Genomic DNA, 14,947 nt, shown 5'->3' on the forward strand with positions numbered 1-14,947 from the left:
CCTCGGAAGTAAAACAAGTGGTCTCTTGGGATCTTGGAGCTTGAGATTATTGCTGCTATTTCCTTCCTGGGCTCCTGGGATCAGGACCCACAGTGGGGCAGGTAGGGCAAGTTCCAGAGTATGGAACTGTGCCTGGCCAGGCAGGGAAAGGCCACTGCCAGGAAGGGCTGGGCAGTAGCCACAGCATGCCCAAATGATGGGGAAGCTTGGCTAATAAGCCTCCCCCCACCTACCACATACCACAGATCTGCCCAGACACCTTTTCTTAACAGAGACCTCACATACGGTGGTAACTTAAGAAGCCCAGCTGGCCACAAAACTAAGATTCAAAGATCTGGCTGATCGGAGACACAGATCTTGAACCTATGAAAAGGTGACCCCATGCCACGTGCTGCTCCAGCCGACAGGAGCTGTGGGGCAGCTCCCCAAGTGGTCCAGGGTGTCTGGGAGGCAGAAGGGCCCCCTCCTGAGACAGGTGTGAAGTGCAGCCCTGTTCCCACCTGTCGACCCTCCTCCCCAGGCTGGGCCCTCATTCGTGCACGTACCACCATAGCCTTCATACACGCTGATGTCGAAGTAGCTGCTGAAGGCAGAGGCATTGACGATGCTGTAGGTGATCTGGTTGTTGGGAGGGGAGTCTTCATCCGTTGCCTGGAAGGAAGATGATGAACAGGGCCCATGAGTTTTCAGTGATGCTGGGGCCAGAAGAGGGTGGGAGGAAGGAAGGGCTGGCCCTTCTCTGAGCGCCCTTCTCTGGGTGATCCAGGCTCTCCTTGTCCCCGAGTTGGAGGCTACCCTCTGGCTCCCAGCAGACGCACATGATGTAGGGGTGTGGGGGTATCCTGCAGAACTTAGAGGGCAGGCTGAAGGCCTAGAGGGAATAGAGGAAGTCTAGGCCTTATCCAGAGGATGAAAAGGGTCTCCACCACACCGGGCATGACCATCACCTAGACCCCTAGTCCCAGCTGGCCCTTCCTATGCACGGAGGCCTTCCCTGACCACTGGACCGGGTTAGGTCCTGTGCTGGACACCCCATTCGTCTCCTTCCTGATTATAGCCTGTCTACTGTCTGCTTTCCTTGTTCAGACTGTCAGCTCCATGTGGGAAGGAACTTCGTTTCTTGACTGCAACTGATACCTAGCGTTCAGCCCAGTGTTTGGCACACAGTAGATGTCTAATAAGTGCAGGCTGCATGAATGCAAGGAGAGAAGAAGACACTTGGAACGGGGTCAGGTATCCTCCTCCTCCTTGACCATCTCTGGTGTGGCTGCATTAATCAGCTCTTTCCAAATGTCTCTGACCCTAGGAGTCTCCCTCCAGTCTGCGTGTAAGAGGAGCTGGGCAGGGTCCACTGGCGAGCCACGGCCATACTGGGTGGGCACGTGGTCGTGCTTTCTGTGTGTCCCCCACGCCCACCTCTTCCACCTTGCCCTTATCCCTGCCTCCTTCAGAAATAAGTTCTAATTGGAGGCTCTGGGTCGGCAGAGTGAGGAAGGGGCATGAGACGTTAAGCAGTGTCCGATTATAGGTTACCGATGTATGGTGGAGGGACTCACTGCAGGAGGATGCTTGAAGCATGGAGTCCCAAGTCCTGGTCCTGGCTCTCTGCTCATTCACTGGGCCTGCCTCTCCCTTCCTGTCTCCCCTCCCATGAACTGGGTTGTGTCCACGGGCTCTGGTAGCTTCCAGCTGAGCAGTGCCTGACTGCAGGCTATCACTAAAGGGTTTGGACGGGGGACTTTAACAAGGGACTGCTTGGCACTCACCAGGGGAGGTGCAGGGTGGTGACTGGAGACCTAAAATCTAAGCCAAAGCAGACACTAGTCTTACTCAGCAACCAAGGATGCAAAGTGATGCTCAGAGGTGGGCCTGACCCAGATCGAGAATGTGACCCCTGATCTGAGCAGAATCCTTCGTGGATGGATGTCAGCACTTCTTGCAGTGGCTTTATAAAGGGGTAGTCAAGGAGACAGCAGAGAGAGAGAAGGACAAGGGAAACACACAGATCAGAGGGCACCCCGGCGTCTTACCCGGAGTCGCACCAGCTGTGTGACGGAAGGCTCGTTCTCTCTCAGGGCGCCCACGTAGGCATCCTTCTGGAAGGTGGGCACGTTGTCATTGACATCCAACACGTTGATCCTGACCCGGCCTGTGGTCTCCTCACCGCCCCCGTCCCGGGCAATGACTGTCAAGGTGAAGCGCTGGATGAGCTCGTAGTCCAGTCTGGCAATCAGCATGATGAGTCCTGTGTCCTTGTCCAGAGAGAACCTGTGTCAGGCCGGGAGGAGGAAGGGAAAAGACACCCTGGTTTAAAGCAGTTTGTGGATAAGGGCCTGCATTTACCAGCCTGTCCTTGCCCAGGGTGATTAACAGAGCGATATTAACGAAGTCTGAAATTTGCCTTGTCATTTTCCCTAAATAAGAAGAGCAGCTATGTTTAACAGGAGGTGGTGGGCAGGGATAAGGACCACATGAGAGATGAATGATGGTCAGGTACTGAAAGGGCAGGAGTATGTTGATTTAATCAATGAGGAAACTCGGGCAGAATGACGCTCTTCTTGCTGTGGACAAGGGTTTCTGCCTACTGGAGATATTTAGATGTTAAGGAACTGCAACGGTCAGAAATTCTTAAAACTGATACCACAAAAGTACAAAAGATTATTAGCAACTACTAAGAAAAATCATATGCCAACAAATCAAACAATCTGGAAGAAATGGATAAAGTCCTAGAAACACACAGACCACCAAGACTAAATCATGAAGAAATAGAAAGTCTGAACACACTGGTTACTGGTAAGGAGATAAACCCAATAATCAAAAATCTCTCCCAAACTAAAGTCCAAGACCAGGTGGATTCACTAGTGAACTCTAGCAAAAATTTGAAGAACAATCAATTCCAATCCTTCTCAAACTCTCTCCCAAAAGAGAAGAGTAAGGAATACTTCCAAACTCATTTGATGAGTCCAGCATTACCCTGATACCAAAACCAGATAAGGACAACACAAGAAAATGACAGGCCAGTATCCCTGATGAACAAAGATGCAAAAACCTCACAAAACATTAGCAGATCAAATTCAACAGAACATTAAGAGGATCATACACCATGATCAAGTGGGATTTATTCCAGGGATGCAAAGATGGGTCAACAGCTGCAAATCAATGGGACACGGGACACTAACACAGTGAGGGGTCGTATCATACGATCATCTCACTCAACACAGAATAAGGGCTTCCCTGGTGGCCTAGTGGTTAATAATCCACCTGCCAACGTAGGAGACACAGGTCCAATCCCTGCTCTGGGAATATCCCACATGCTGCGCAGCAACTAAGCCCATGTGCCACAACTACCAGGCCAGTGCTTTAGAGCCGGTGAAGCACAGCCACTGAGCCCACGCTCTGTAGCTACTGAAGCCTGTGCCCCTAGAGCACATGCTCTGCAACAAGAGAAGCCACTGCAACAAGAAGCCCACGCACCGCAATGGAGAGTAGCCCCTGCTCACCACACGAGAGAAGGCCCGTGTGCAGCACGAAGACCCGGGCTAGCTGAAAATAATGAACAAACCTCAAAAAACACAGAATAAGCATGTGACAAAGTTTGGTATGCATTTATGATAACAACTGTCAACAAAATGCATATAGAAGAAAAGTATCTCAAGATAACAAAAGCCATATGTGAAAAGCTCACAGCTAACCTTACACTCAATGCTGAAAATCTGAAAGCTTTTTCTCTAAGATCAGGGACAAGATAACGAGGCCCACTCCTGTCACTTTCATTCAACATAGCACTAGAAGCCCTAGCTGGAACAATTAACCACGGAAAAAGAGGGCATTCAAATCAGAAGAGAAGCAAAACTTTCACTACTGACAGAGGACGTGATATTATTTGTAGAAAACCCCAATCACTCCACGAATAAAAGGTTACAATCAAAGGAATTTGGTAAAGCTGCAGGATACAAAATCAACATACAAACATCTGTTCTGTTTCTTTGTACTAATAATGAACTATCAGGAAGAAAAGTTAGGGAAAAAGTCCCACTTACAATTGCACACACACACAAATACACACACACACAGTAAAATACTACCTCAGAATAAATTTAACCAAAGAGGTGAAAATCTATACACTGAAAAATATGACATTGATGAGAGAGACTGAAAAAGACAAATAAAAAGATATTCCATGCTCATGGATTGAAAGAATATTGCTAAAATGTCCATACTCCTTAAAGCAATCTGCAGATTCAATGCAATCTCTATCAAAATTCCAATGGCACTTTCCACAGAAATGGAACAATAATCCTACAATTTGTGTGGAACCATAACAGAACCCCAGAGCCAAACTAATCTTGAGAAAACAGAACAAAGCTAGAGCCATCACACTCCCTGATTTCAAACTATATTACAAAGTTACAGGAACCAAAACAGTATGGTATTGGCATAAAAGCAGACACATAGATCAGAAGAACTCTCGCCTGAAGTGCTGGGTGGAGGCCTCTGTCTGAGGTACCCTATACATAGCAAGAGAAGCTAGATAAGCACAAGAGAAAAAAAAAAAAAAACGTTCTTCTTGGAAGACACGATGATAGAGTAGAAGGATGTGACCTTACCTCTTCTTACAAAAACACTAAAATCACAATTAACTGATGAACAACCATCAACAAAAAGAATCTGGAACCCATCAAAAAGGATATCCTAGATCCAAACACAAAGACGAAGTCACAATAAGATAGTAGCAGGGATGCATCTGTGATAAAATCAAATCCCATACCTGCTGGATGGGCGACCCACTGGAAAACAATTATATCATGGCAGTTCTCCCATAGGAGTGAAAGTTCTGAGCCCCATGTCAGGCTCTCCAGCCTAGGAGCTTGGCAATGGGAACAGGGGCCCCAGAGAATCTGGCTTTGAAGGCCAGCAGGGTTTGATTGCAGAAATTCCAAAGGACTGGGGGAAACAGAAACTCCACTTATGAAGTATCTCCACTGGGACCCAGGAAAAAAGTAGCGCTCACATAATAGCCTGGACCACACCTACCCACTGGTATTAGAGGGCCTACTGTGAAGGTGGAGCAACTATGGCTTAATGCATGGACAAAGAAACTGGAGGCAGCAGTTCTGGGGAGTACTCACTGGGAGCCCTCTTGGAGGCAGCCATTTTCTCATTAAGGCCTGGCCCCAACCAAAAGCCTGCAGGCTCCAGGGCTGAGACACCTCAAAGCAAGCAGCCAACAATGCAGGGACACAGCCCCGCCTGTTAGCATACAGGCTGCCGAAAGTCTTCTTGACTCTCGGCAGTGTTAAAGAAGTGTGCAGCTATTATCTCTTTAAATATTTTCTCAGGTCCCACACAGCTGCCCACTAAACACACCCCCTGACACGTCTCTGTCCACCAGAAGGACAAGATCCAGCCCCACCTGCCAGTAGGCAGGAACCACTTGCTCCCATCAGAAAGTCTGCACAAGCCTCTCAGCCAGCCTCATCCGACAGGAGGGCAGAAAGCAGAAGCAAGAACTACAACCCTGCAGTCTGTAGAACAGAAACCACAATCACAGAAAGTTAGCCAAAATGAGCCAGCAGAAGAATGTGTCCCAGATGAAGGGAAAAGATAAAATCCTAGAAGAACAGCTAAGTAAACAGGAGACAGGCAATCTACCCAAAACAGAACTCAGAGTAACGATAGTAAAGATGTTCCTAGCTCTCAGAAAAATAATGGAGCCACAAATCAAGAAGACATAGGAAATACTTAACAAAGACCTATGAGAGCTAAAGAACAAACAAACAGATGAACAATAAAATATCTGAAATGAAAAACACACCAGAAGGAATCAATGGCAGAATAAATGAGGCAGAATACAGATGATTGGAAGACAGCATGGCAGGGATCACTGCCACAGAACAGAACAAAGGAAAAAGACTAAAAAGAAATTAAGACAGTCTAAGAGGCAGAGGAATCAGAGATCAAATTGCCAACATCTGCTGGATCATCGAAAAAGCAAGAGAGTTCCAGAAAAACATCTATTTCTGCTTTATTGACTATGCCAAAGCCTTTGACTGTGTGGATCACAATAAACTGTGGAAAGTTCTGAGAGAGATGGGAATACCAGACCACCTGACCTGCCTCTTGAGAAACCTATATGCAGGTCAGGAAGCAACAGTTAGAACTGGACATGGAACAACAGACTGGTTCCAAATAGGAAAAGGAGTACGTCAAGGCTGTATATTGTCACCCTGCTTATTTAACTTATATGCAGAGTACATCATGAGAAATGCTGGGCTGGAAGAAGCACAAGCTGGAATCAAGATTGCTGGGAGAAATATCAATAACCTCAGATATGCAGATGACACCACCCTTATGGCAGAAAGTGAAGAGGAACGAAAAAGCCTCTTGATGAAAGTGAAAGAGGAGAGTGAAAAAGTTGGCTTAAAGCTCAACACTCAGAAAACGAAGATCATGGCATCTGGTCCCATCACTTCATGGGAAATAGATGAGGAAACAGTGGAAATAGTGTCAGACTTTATGTTTGGGGGGCTCCAAAATCACTGCAGATGGTGATTGCAGCCATGAAATTAAAAGACGGTTACTCCTTGGAAGGAAAGTTATGACCAACTCGATGGACGTGAGTTTGAGTGAACTCTGGGAGTTGCTGATGGACAGGGAGGCCTGGCGTTCTGCAATTCACGGGGTCGCAAAGAATCGGACACGACTGAGTGGCTGAACTGAACTGAAGAGACCTCTGGGACAACATTAAATGCATCAACATTTGCATGATAGGGGTCCCAGAGGAGAAGAGAGAGAGAGAAAGGACTTGAGAAATATTTGAAGAGACAGTAGCTGCAAGTTTCTTTAACAAGGGGAAAGAAACAGGCACCCAAGTCTAGGAAGCACAAAGAGTTCCAAAGAGGGGCTCTTTGGGAGTCTTTAAACCCAAAGAGGAAGATGCTGAGACATATTAGTAATTAAATTGACTATACATATATATTTAAAGTAACAAGAGAAAAGCAACAAATAACATAAAAAGGAACTCTCATGAGTTTATCAGCTGATTGCTCAGTAGCAATTCTACAGGTCAGGAGAGAGTGGCACAATATATTTAAAGTGTTGAAAGAGAAGAACCCACAACTTTACCCAGCAAGGCTCTCATTTAGATATAACACAGAAACCAGAAGCTTTACAGACAAGTAAAAGCTAAGAGAATTCAGCACCAACAGATACATTTTACAACAAATTCTAAAGGAATTCTCTAGGCAGAAAAGGTCTAAACTAGAAACAAAAAATTCATGAATGTGAAAACTCACCAGTAAAGACAAATATACAGAAAAAGGTAAGAAATCATCCACACAGAAATATGGTAACTAGGCAAGTGTGAGAATGCAGGATATGGGAAAAATATTTGTAAACAATGTAACTGACAAGGGATTAATCTCCAACATCTATCCAGTTGGCCAAAAAAGTTTGTTTGGGTTTTTCTATAAGACCCAAATAAACATTTCTCCAAGGAAGACATACAGATGGCCAAGAGGCACATGAAAAAATGCTTAACACTGATAATTATCAGAGAAATGCAAACCAAAACTACAATGAGATGTCACCTCACACCAGTCAGAATGACTATCCTCAAAAAGTCTACAAACAATAAATGCTGGAGAAGGCGTGGAGAAAAGGGAACATTTTTACCCTGTTGATGGGAATCTCAATTGGTACAATCACTATGGAGAACTCCATGGAGCTTCCTTAAAAAACTAAAAATAGAGCTGCCATATGATCCAGCAATTCTGCTCTTGGATATATAGGTGGAGAAAAGCATAGTGTGAAAATATACATGCACCGCAGTGTCCACTGCAGCACTGCTTACAGGAGCCAAGAAATGGAAGCGACTTAAATGTCCTCTGACAGAGCGATGGTTGAAGAAGATGTGTTACAGATGCACAGTGGAGTATTATTCAGCTTTAGAAAGAAAGCAGTCATGCCATTCACAGCAACATGGGTGGACCTAGAGACCATCACACAAGCAAACAAACCAAACCAGGAGATACAAATATCACATGATATCACACCCTTGGGATCGAAAAAAGTTACAGATGAATTTATTTAAAAAACAGAAACAGACTCACAGACTTAGAAAAGAAACTTATAGTTACTAAACGGGAAAGGCAGGGGGTGAGGGAAGGGATAAATTGGAGTTTGGGATTAACATATATACACTACTATATATGAAACAGAAAATCGACAAGAACCTACTGTTTAGCCTGGGGAATTCTCCTCAATATTCTGTAATAACCTATATGGGAAAAGAATCTGAAAAGGAATGGATATATATATATATATATATATATATATATATATATATAATGGAATCACTTTCTGTACACCTGAAACTAACAAAATATTATAAAGCAACTATACTACAGTATAAAATAAAAATTAAATTAAAAAAGAAACACAGGAAGAATTAAACCAGACTACTTATTATTTTACACCATGTACAAAATCAATTCAAAATAGATTAAAAACTTCTATGAGAGACTCAAAATCACAAAACTAGAAGGAAAGCTAATGATGACTTTTTGGACTTGACCCAAATAGCAAAGGCAAGAAAATAATAAATAAACGAGTGGGACTACATTAAACTCAAATGCTTGTGACAGCAAAGAAGCCATCAACAAAGTCAAAAGACAATATACAAACTAGAATATTTTTGCAAATCATGTCTGTGACAAAGCATTCATATCCAAAATATGCGTGTAAAGATCTCATATAACTCAATAGTAAAAAATGGAAAAAAAAAAAACCAGAAAACCAAACTAATTTAAAAATGGGCAGAGGCTTTGTATAGTTATTTTTTCCAAAGGAGGTATACAAATGGCCAACAGGCACACGAAAAGATGCTCAAATCACTAATCATCAGGGAACCGCAAATCAAAACACAGTCAGATATTACCTCACACCAGTCAGAATGGCTATCACCAAAAGAAAAAAAAAAAAAACAAAACCCCAAGATGTAACAAGTGTTGGCAAAAACGTGAAAAAAGGGAACCCTTGTGAACCGTTGGTGGGAATATAAATTAGGGAAGCCACTACAGAAAATAGCATGGAGGTTCCTTAAAAAACTAAAAATAGAGCTACCATATGACCCAGCAATCCCACCACTGGGCATTTATCTAAAAAATACAAAACAGTAACTTGAAAAGATACCTGCAACCCACATTCACTGCAGCATTTTCACAACTGTCAGGTATGGAAACAATGTAAGTGTCAATCAAAGAATGATGGATAAAGAAAATGTGGTGTGTGTATACACGTACACACACACACACACACACACACACACACAATGGAATATTATTCAGCCATGAAAGAAGGAAATCCTGCCATCTGTGGCATGAAGAGGCCTCCTAAAGGCAGTATGCTAAGTGAGATAAAAAAGAGAAAGACAAACATCATATTATCTCAGTTATATGTGAAATCTAAAACAAAAAGTCGCTCAGTCATGTCTGACTCTTTGTGACCCGCCATGGACTATCACTGCCAGGCTCCTCTGTCCATGGGATTTCTCAGGCAAGAATACTGGAGTGAGTTGCCATTTCCTTCTCCAGGGAATCTTCCTGACTCAGGGATCGAACTCGCGTATCCTACGTTTCCTCCATTGGCAGGTGGATTCTTTACTGTCTGAGCTAACAGGGAAGCCAACAAAGAAACACAGAGTTCATAAATACAGAAAACATTGGTGGTCACTAGAGGCAGGGTACATTACAGGGGTGGATGGGAATGACAAGTAAAGGGGGTCAAAAAGTACAAACTTCTAGTTCTGAAATAAACGTCATGAGGATATAATAGACAGCATGGTGACAATCCTTAATAATACTGTATTGCACATTTGAAAGTTGCTGAGAGAAGACTCCTTATCACAGGAAAAGAACTGTAACTATGGACAGTGATGGATGTTAACTAGACTTATTGTAGTGATCATTTTGCAACATATATTGCATCACTAGGTTGAACACCTGAATGTAATATTACATGTAATTGTACCTCGAAGAAAATAACATATATTGGGGAAATTAAAATAGAAATCCTTCCATCCAGAGTTTTGCACCAAAATGCTTTGAAAAGGCAGCAAAGCCTCCAGCAAGGGGAGGGGTGGCTGCTCCTCTTTTGGGAGCATGTCTTCCACTCGAGGGACTGAGTTTTGAGTAAATGGCTGGCTAATATCTCCCAGGGAGCAGTAAGGTCCAGTGACACCATCCTTCCACCTTCCTCCTCTAAAGATTTCCTCAGGAACCTCCTCTGAGCTCTCAGTTGACATTTGTGTGCTCTGAGCTTGTCCACAGCTGCCAGCCTCCAAGCCTGGAAGGTCCTGGCTCTGAGACCAGGAAAGTCCTAAGCCCAGAAGATGGGAAAAGATGAGAAAAATCCAAGATGATCAGAACAAGGCCACATGAACCTGGGTGTCCCAAGGGACAGGGGCATCCTGTGCACTGGTCCTATTGTTGGTTCCTTCCTTTCATCTGGAGAGTAGCTGAGGATTGTTAAGTACACTTAACAGTCTCTGTCTCCTCCTGGTCATTTATACGGAACTGGGACCAGTAATCCAAGCTGACAGCAACTGTCTTACTCATTACGTTTGGCTTCCAGATGTACCAGACACTTCGTTTTCAGAAACAGACATGCTCTCTGAATTCAGCCTGGCTTTCGATCACGTAGAAAATGAGAGGGCTTCACCTTGGCTCAGTTTAACTGAAGACAAGGGAAAGAGATGGCTCAGAACCTTGGCGGGTTACAGAGCAAAGCTGGCACAGGTCAGGGGGAGAGCTCACCCACCCACCTAATGGTCAAACAACTTCCTGCTGTAGGTTGTGTAGCCTGGTGATGAAGACCAAATGCTGAGTCCTGGCTCTGGCACTTATCAGCCGAGTGCCTCTGGGCAAGTAACACAGCCTCTCTGGGCTATAGTTTCCCCATCTGTAAAGTGGGGATAATAAGAGAGCTTAGCACCAAGTTCCTGCAGCATTTAGTTGTGAGGATCACATCACATAACATGGGCAAAGCACTTGAAAAAGAGCCTGACGAATAGTGAGGGCTTCCTAAATACAGCCATTGCTGTTGCTGCTGGTGTAATATCAGTAGTGTTTCCAGAGTGACAGTGAAAGTCGCTCAGTTGTGTCCAACGCTTTGCAATCCCATGCACTGTAGTTCCTTCAGGCTCTTCTATCCAAGGAATTCTCCAGATCAGAATACTTGAGTGGGTAATCATTCCCTTCACCAGCAGATCTTCCCAAACCAGGGATTGAACCCAGGACTCCCACACTGCAGGCAGATTCTTTACCATCTGAGCTACCAGGGAAGCTCAAGAATACTGGAGTGGGTAGTTTATCCCTTCCCCAAAGGATTCCTGACCCAGGAATCGAACCATGGTCTCCTGCATTGCAGGTGGATTCTTTACCATCTGAGGTCCCAAGGAATTTATTCCTGAAGATGGTGGAGTAGAGGAAACGAGCTCACCTCCTTTCAGGAAAACACCAAAAATCATAATTAACTGCTGAACAATCACCATCAAAAAAAAAAAAAAAAAAGACTCAACCTACTAAAAAAAAACAACACAAGAGGGCTTTCCTGGTGGCTCAGTGGTAAAGAATCTGCCTGCAATGCAGGAGACCTGGGTTTAATCCCTGGGTCAGGAAGATCCCCTGGAGAAGGGCATGGCAACCCACTCCCGTATTCTTGCCTGGAGAATTGCCATGGATAGAGGAGCCTGGCTGGCTACAGTCTGTAGGGTTGCAAAGAGTCAGACACGATTGAAGTGACTTTAGCAGCATTAAAAAAGGTATTTTATACCCAAAGTAATGTAGAAGCCGCAACACAATGGCAGTAGGGGTGCTTTTGTGATGTAATTAAATCCCATACCTACTGGGCAGGTGACTCACAAACCGGAAACCAATTATACTGCATAGAATAATTATACTCCCACAAGAGTGAGAGTCCTGAGCACCACATCAAGCTTCCTAACCTGGAGGCCTGGCATCGGGAGGAACCCTCAGAGCATTTGGCTTTGAAGGCCACTGGGGCTTGAGTACAGGAGTTCTACAGGACTAGGGGAAATAGAGACTCCACTCTTGGAGGGTGCACACAAAGCTTCCTGTGCACTGGGGCCCTGGGCAAAGAAGCCTGGGCCGGACCTACCTGTGGGTCTTGGAGGATCTCCTGGGGAGGTGGAGGTTGGCTCTGGCTCACAATGCAGGCAAGGACACCGGAGGCAGAAACCTCAGGGAATATCCATTGGCATGAACTCTCCCGAAAGTCGCCATTTTGGCACGAAGACCTAGCCCTACCTATCTAACAGCCCGCAAGCTCCAGTGCTGGGACACCTCAGGTCAAACAACCAACGGGATGGGAACACTGCCCAATTCATCAGCAGACAGGTTGCCTGAAGCCATCCTGATCCCACAGCCACCTCTAAACAGTCTTTAACATGGTCTTGCCCATCAGAGGGACAAGACTCAGCTGTACCAACCAGTGGGCAGGCACCAGTCTTTCCCACCAGGAAGCCTGCACAAGCCCCTGGACCAACTTCACCCACAAGGGGGCAGACACCAGCAGCAAGAGAAGCTTAGAAAAAGGTCTGAAGAAAAAGGTCACAAACAGAGAAAGTCAGACAAAATGAGATGGCAGAGGAATATGTTCCATCTGAAAGAACAAGATAAAACTCCAGAAGACCAACTCAGTAAAGTAGAGATAGGCAATCTTTCTGAAAAAGAATTCGGAATAATGATACCAAAGATGATCCCCAAGACCTTGGAAAAAGAATAGAAGCAGAGAGCCAGAAGACACAAGCTATGCTTAAGAAAGACCCAGAAGTACTAAAGAACAAACACAGTTGAACAATACAATAACTGGAATGAAAAATACACTAGAAAGAATCAATAGCAAAATAAATGAGGCAGAAGAACAATAAGAGAGCCGTAAGAGAAAGTGATGGAAATCAGTGCAGGAGAACAGAATAAAGAAAAAAGAATGAAAAGAAATGAGGACAGTTTCAGAGGCCTCAGGGACAACGTTAAACACACCAACATTTGGATTTTAGCGGTCCCAGATGAACAGAGAGAAAGGGCTGAGAAAATATTTGACAAGATTATAGCTAAAAACTTCCCTAACATGGGAAAGGAAACACTCAAGTTCAGGACATGCAGAGTTCCACATAGGATAAGACCAAGGAGGAACATGTCAAGACACATAGTAATTAAACTGACAAAAATTAAAGACAGAGAAAAAATACTAAAAGTAGCAAGAAGGAAAAAAATATTATAAGGGAATACCCATTAGATTATCAGCTGATTTTTCAGCAGAAACTCTACAGGCCAGAAGGGAGTGGCATGATATAGTTAAAATGATGAGAGGGATAAATCTACAACTAACAATACTCTACCCAGTAAGACTTTCATTCATATTCAGTGGGTAAGTCAAAAGCTTTACAGAAAAAGAATTTAGCACCACCAAACCAGCTATATGACAAATTCTAAAGGAATGTCTCTGGGTGGAGAAGAAAAGGCCATAATTAGAGACAAGAAAATTATAAATGTGAAAGCTCACCAGTAGAGACAAACATACAGTAAAAGTAGGAAGTCACCCACACACAAATACGGTATCAAAACCAGCAAGCATGGGAAGACAAGAGGACAGATGCAGGGTATTGGAAATGCATTTGAAATTAAGAGACCAGAAACTTGGAACAATCTTGTTTCTATATAGACTGCTACATCAAAACCTCACAGTAACAACAAGCCAAACATCTACAATAGAAAGATCTACAACACACACAAGAAAGTAATCCAAACATGAGACCAAGGACAGTCATCAAATCACAAAAGAGAACAAATGAGGAAGGGAACAAAAAAACCTACAGAAACAAATCCCAAACAATCAACAAAATGGCAAAAAGAACATAATCATCAAAGATTACCTTAAATGTAAATTGACTAAATGTTCCAACCAAAAGACACAGGCTGGCTGAATGGATACTAAAAATAGACCCATATATATGCTATCTTGGAGGAGGAAATGGCAACCCACTCCAGAATTCTTGCCTGGAGAATCCCATGGACACAGTAGCCTGGCGGGCTACAGTCCATGGGGTCACAATAGCTGGAAATGACTGAAGCAACTTAGCATGCACCTATGCTATCTAAAAGAGACCCACTTCAGATCTAGGTACTGAGACAGACTGAAAGTGGAAGGATGGAAAAAGGTATTCCATGCAAATGAAAATCAAAAGACAGCTGGAGTAGCAATGCTTATATCAGACAAAATAGACTTTAAAATGAAGACTGTTATAACAGACAAAGAAGGACACTACATAATGATCAAGGGATTAATTCAAGAAGAAGATATAGCAATCGTAAATATATATGCACCCAGCACAGGAGAACCTCAATATATAAGCCAAATGCTAACAGCCGTAAGAGAAGAAATCGACAGTAACACAATAATAGTGGGGGACTTTAACACTCCACTTACATCAGTGGACAGATCAACCAGACAGAAAATCAATAAGGGAACAAATATAGACCTTAAATGACACAATTGACTAGATGGATTTATTTGATATTTATAGAAAATTCCATCCAAAGTGAACAGAATACATTTTCTTCTCAAGTGCACATTGGAACATTCTCTAGGATAGATCTCATGCTGGGCCACAAAGTGAGCCTCACTAAATTTAAGGAAGTTAAAAACATATCAAGCATCTTTTTAGATCACAATGCTATGAGATTAGTAATTAACTACAGAAAAAAAAACAACCCTGTAAAAACACAAACACGTGGAGGCTAAACAATATGTTACTAAACAAGGGATGGATCACTGAAGAAATTAAAGAGAAAAGTTTCAAAAGTACCTAGAGACTGACAACAAAACCACGATTCAAAACCAATGGGATGTAGCAAAAACATTTCTA

General features: G+C 43.6%; 1 protein-coding gene across 1 annotated transcript in view; it reads right to left on the bottom strand.

Annotated features, from left to right (window-relative positions):
- Window positions 1-14,947, bottom strand: part of CDH23 (cadherin related 23) — a 388,293-nt gene that overhangs the window by 132,739 nt on the left and 240,607 nt on the right. The window contains exons 15-16 of the mRNA XM_052640480.1: window positions 2,031-2,268; window positions 546-651 (exon numbers count right to left, since the gene is read on the bottom strand). Of these exons, the coding sequence (XP_052496440.1) occupies window positions 546-651; window positions 2,031-2,268 (344 nt within the window). The remainder of the gene's footprint in view (window positions 1-545; window positions 652-2,030; window positions 2,269-14,947) is intronic.

This window comes from Budorcas taxicolor, chromosome 5, assembly GCF_023091745.1.
Source record: "Budorcas taxicolor isolate Tak-1 chromosome 5, Takin1.1, whole genome shotgun sequence".
Classification (NCBI taxonomy): Eukaryota; Metazoa; Chordata; class Mammalia; order Artiodactyla; family Bovidae; genus Budorcas; species Budorcas taxicolor.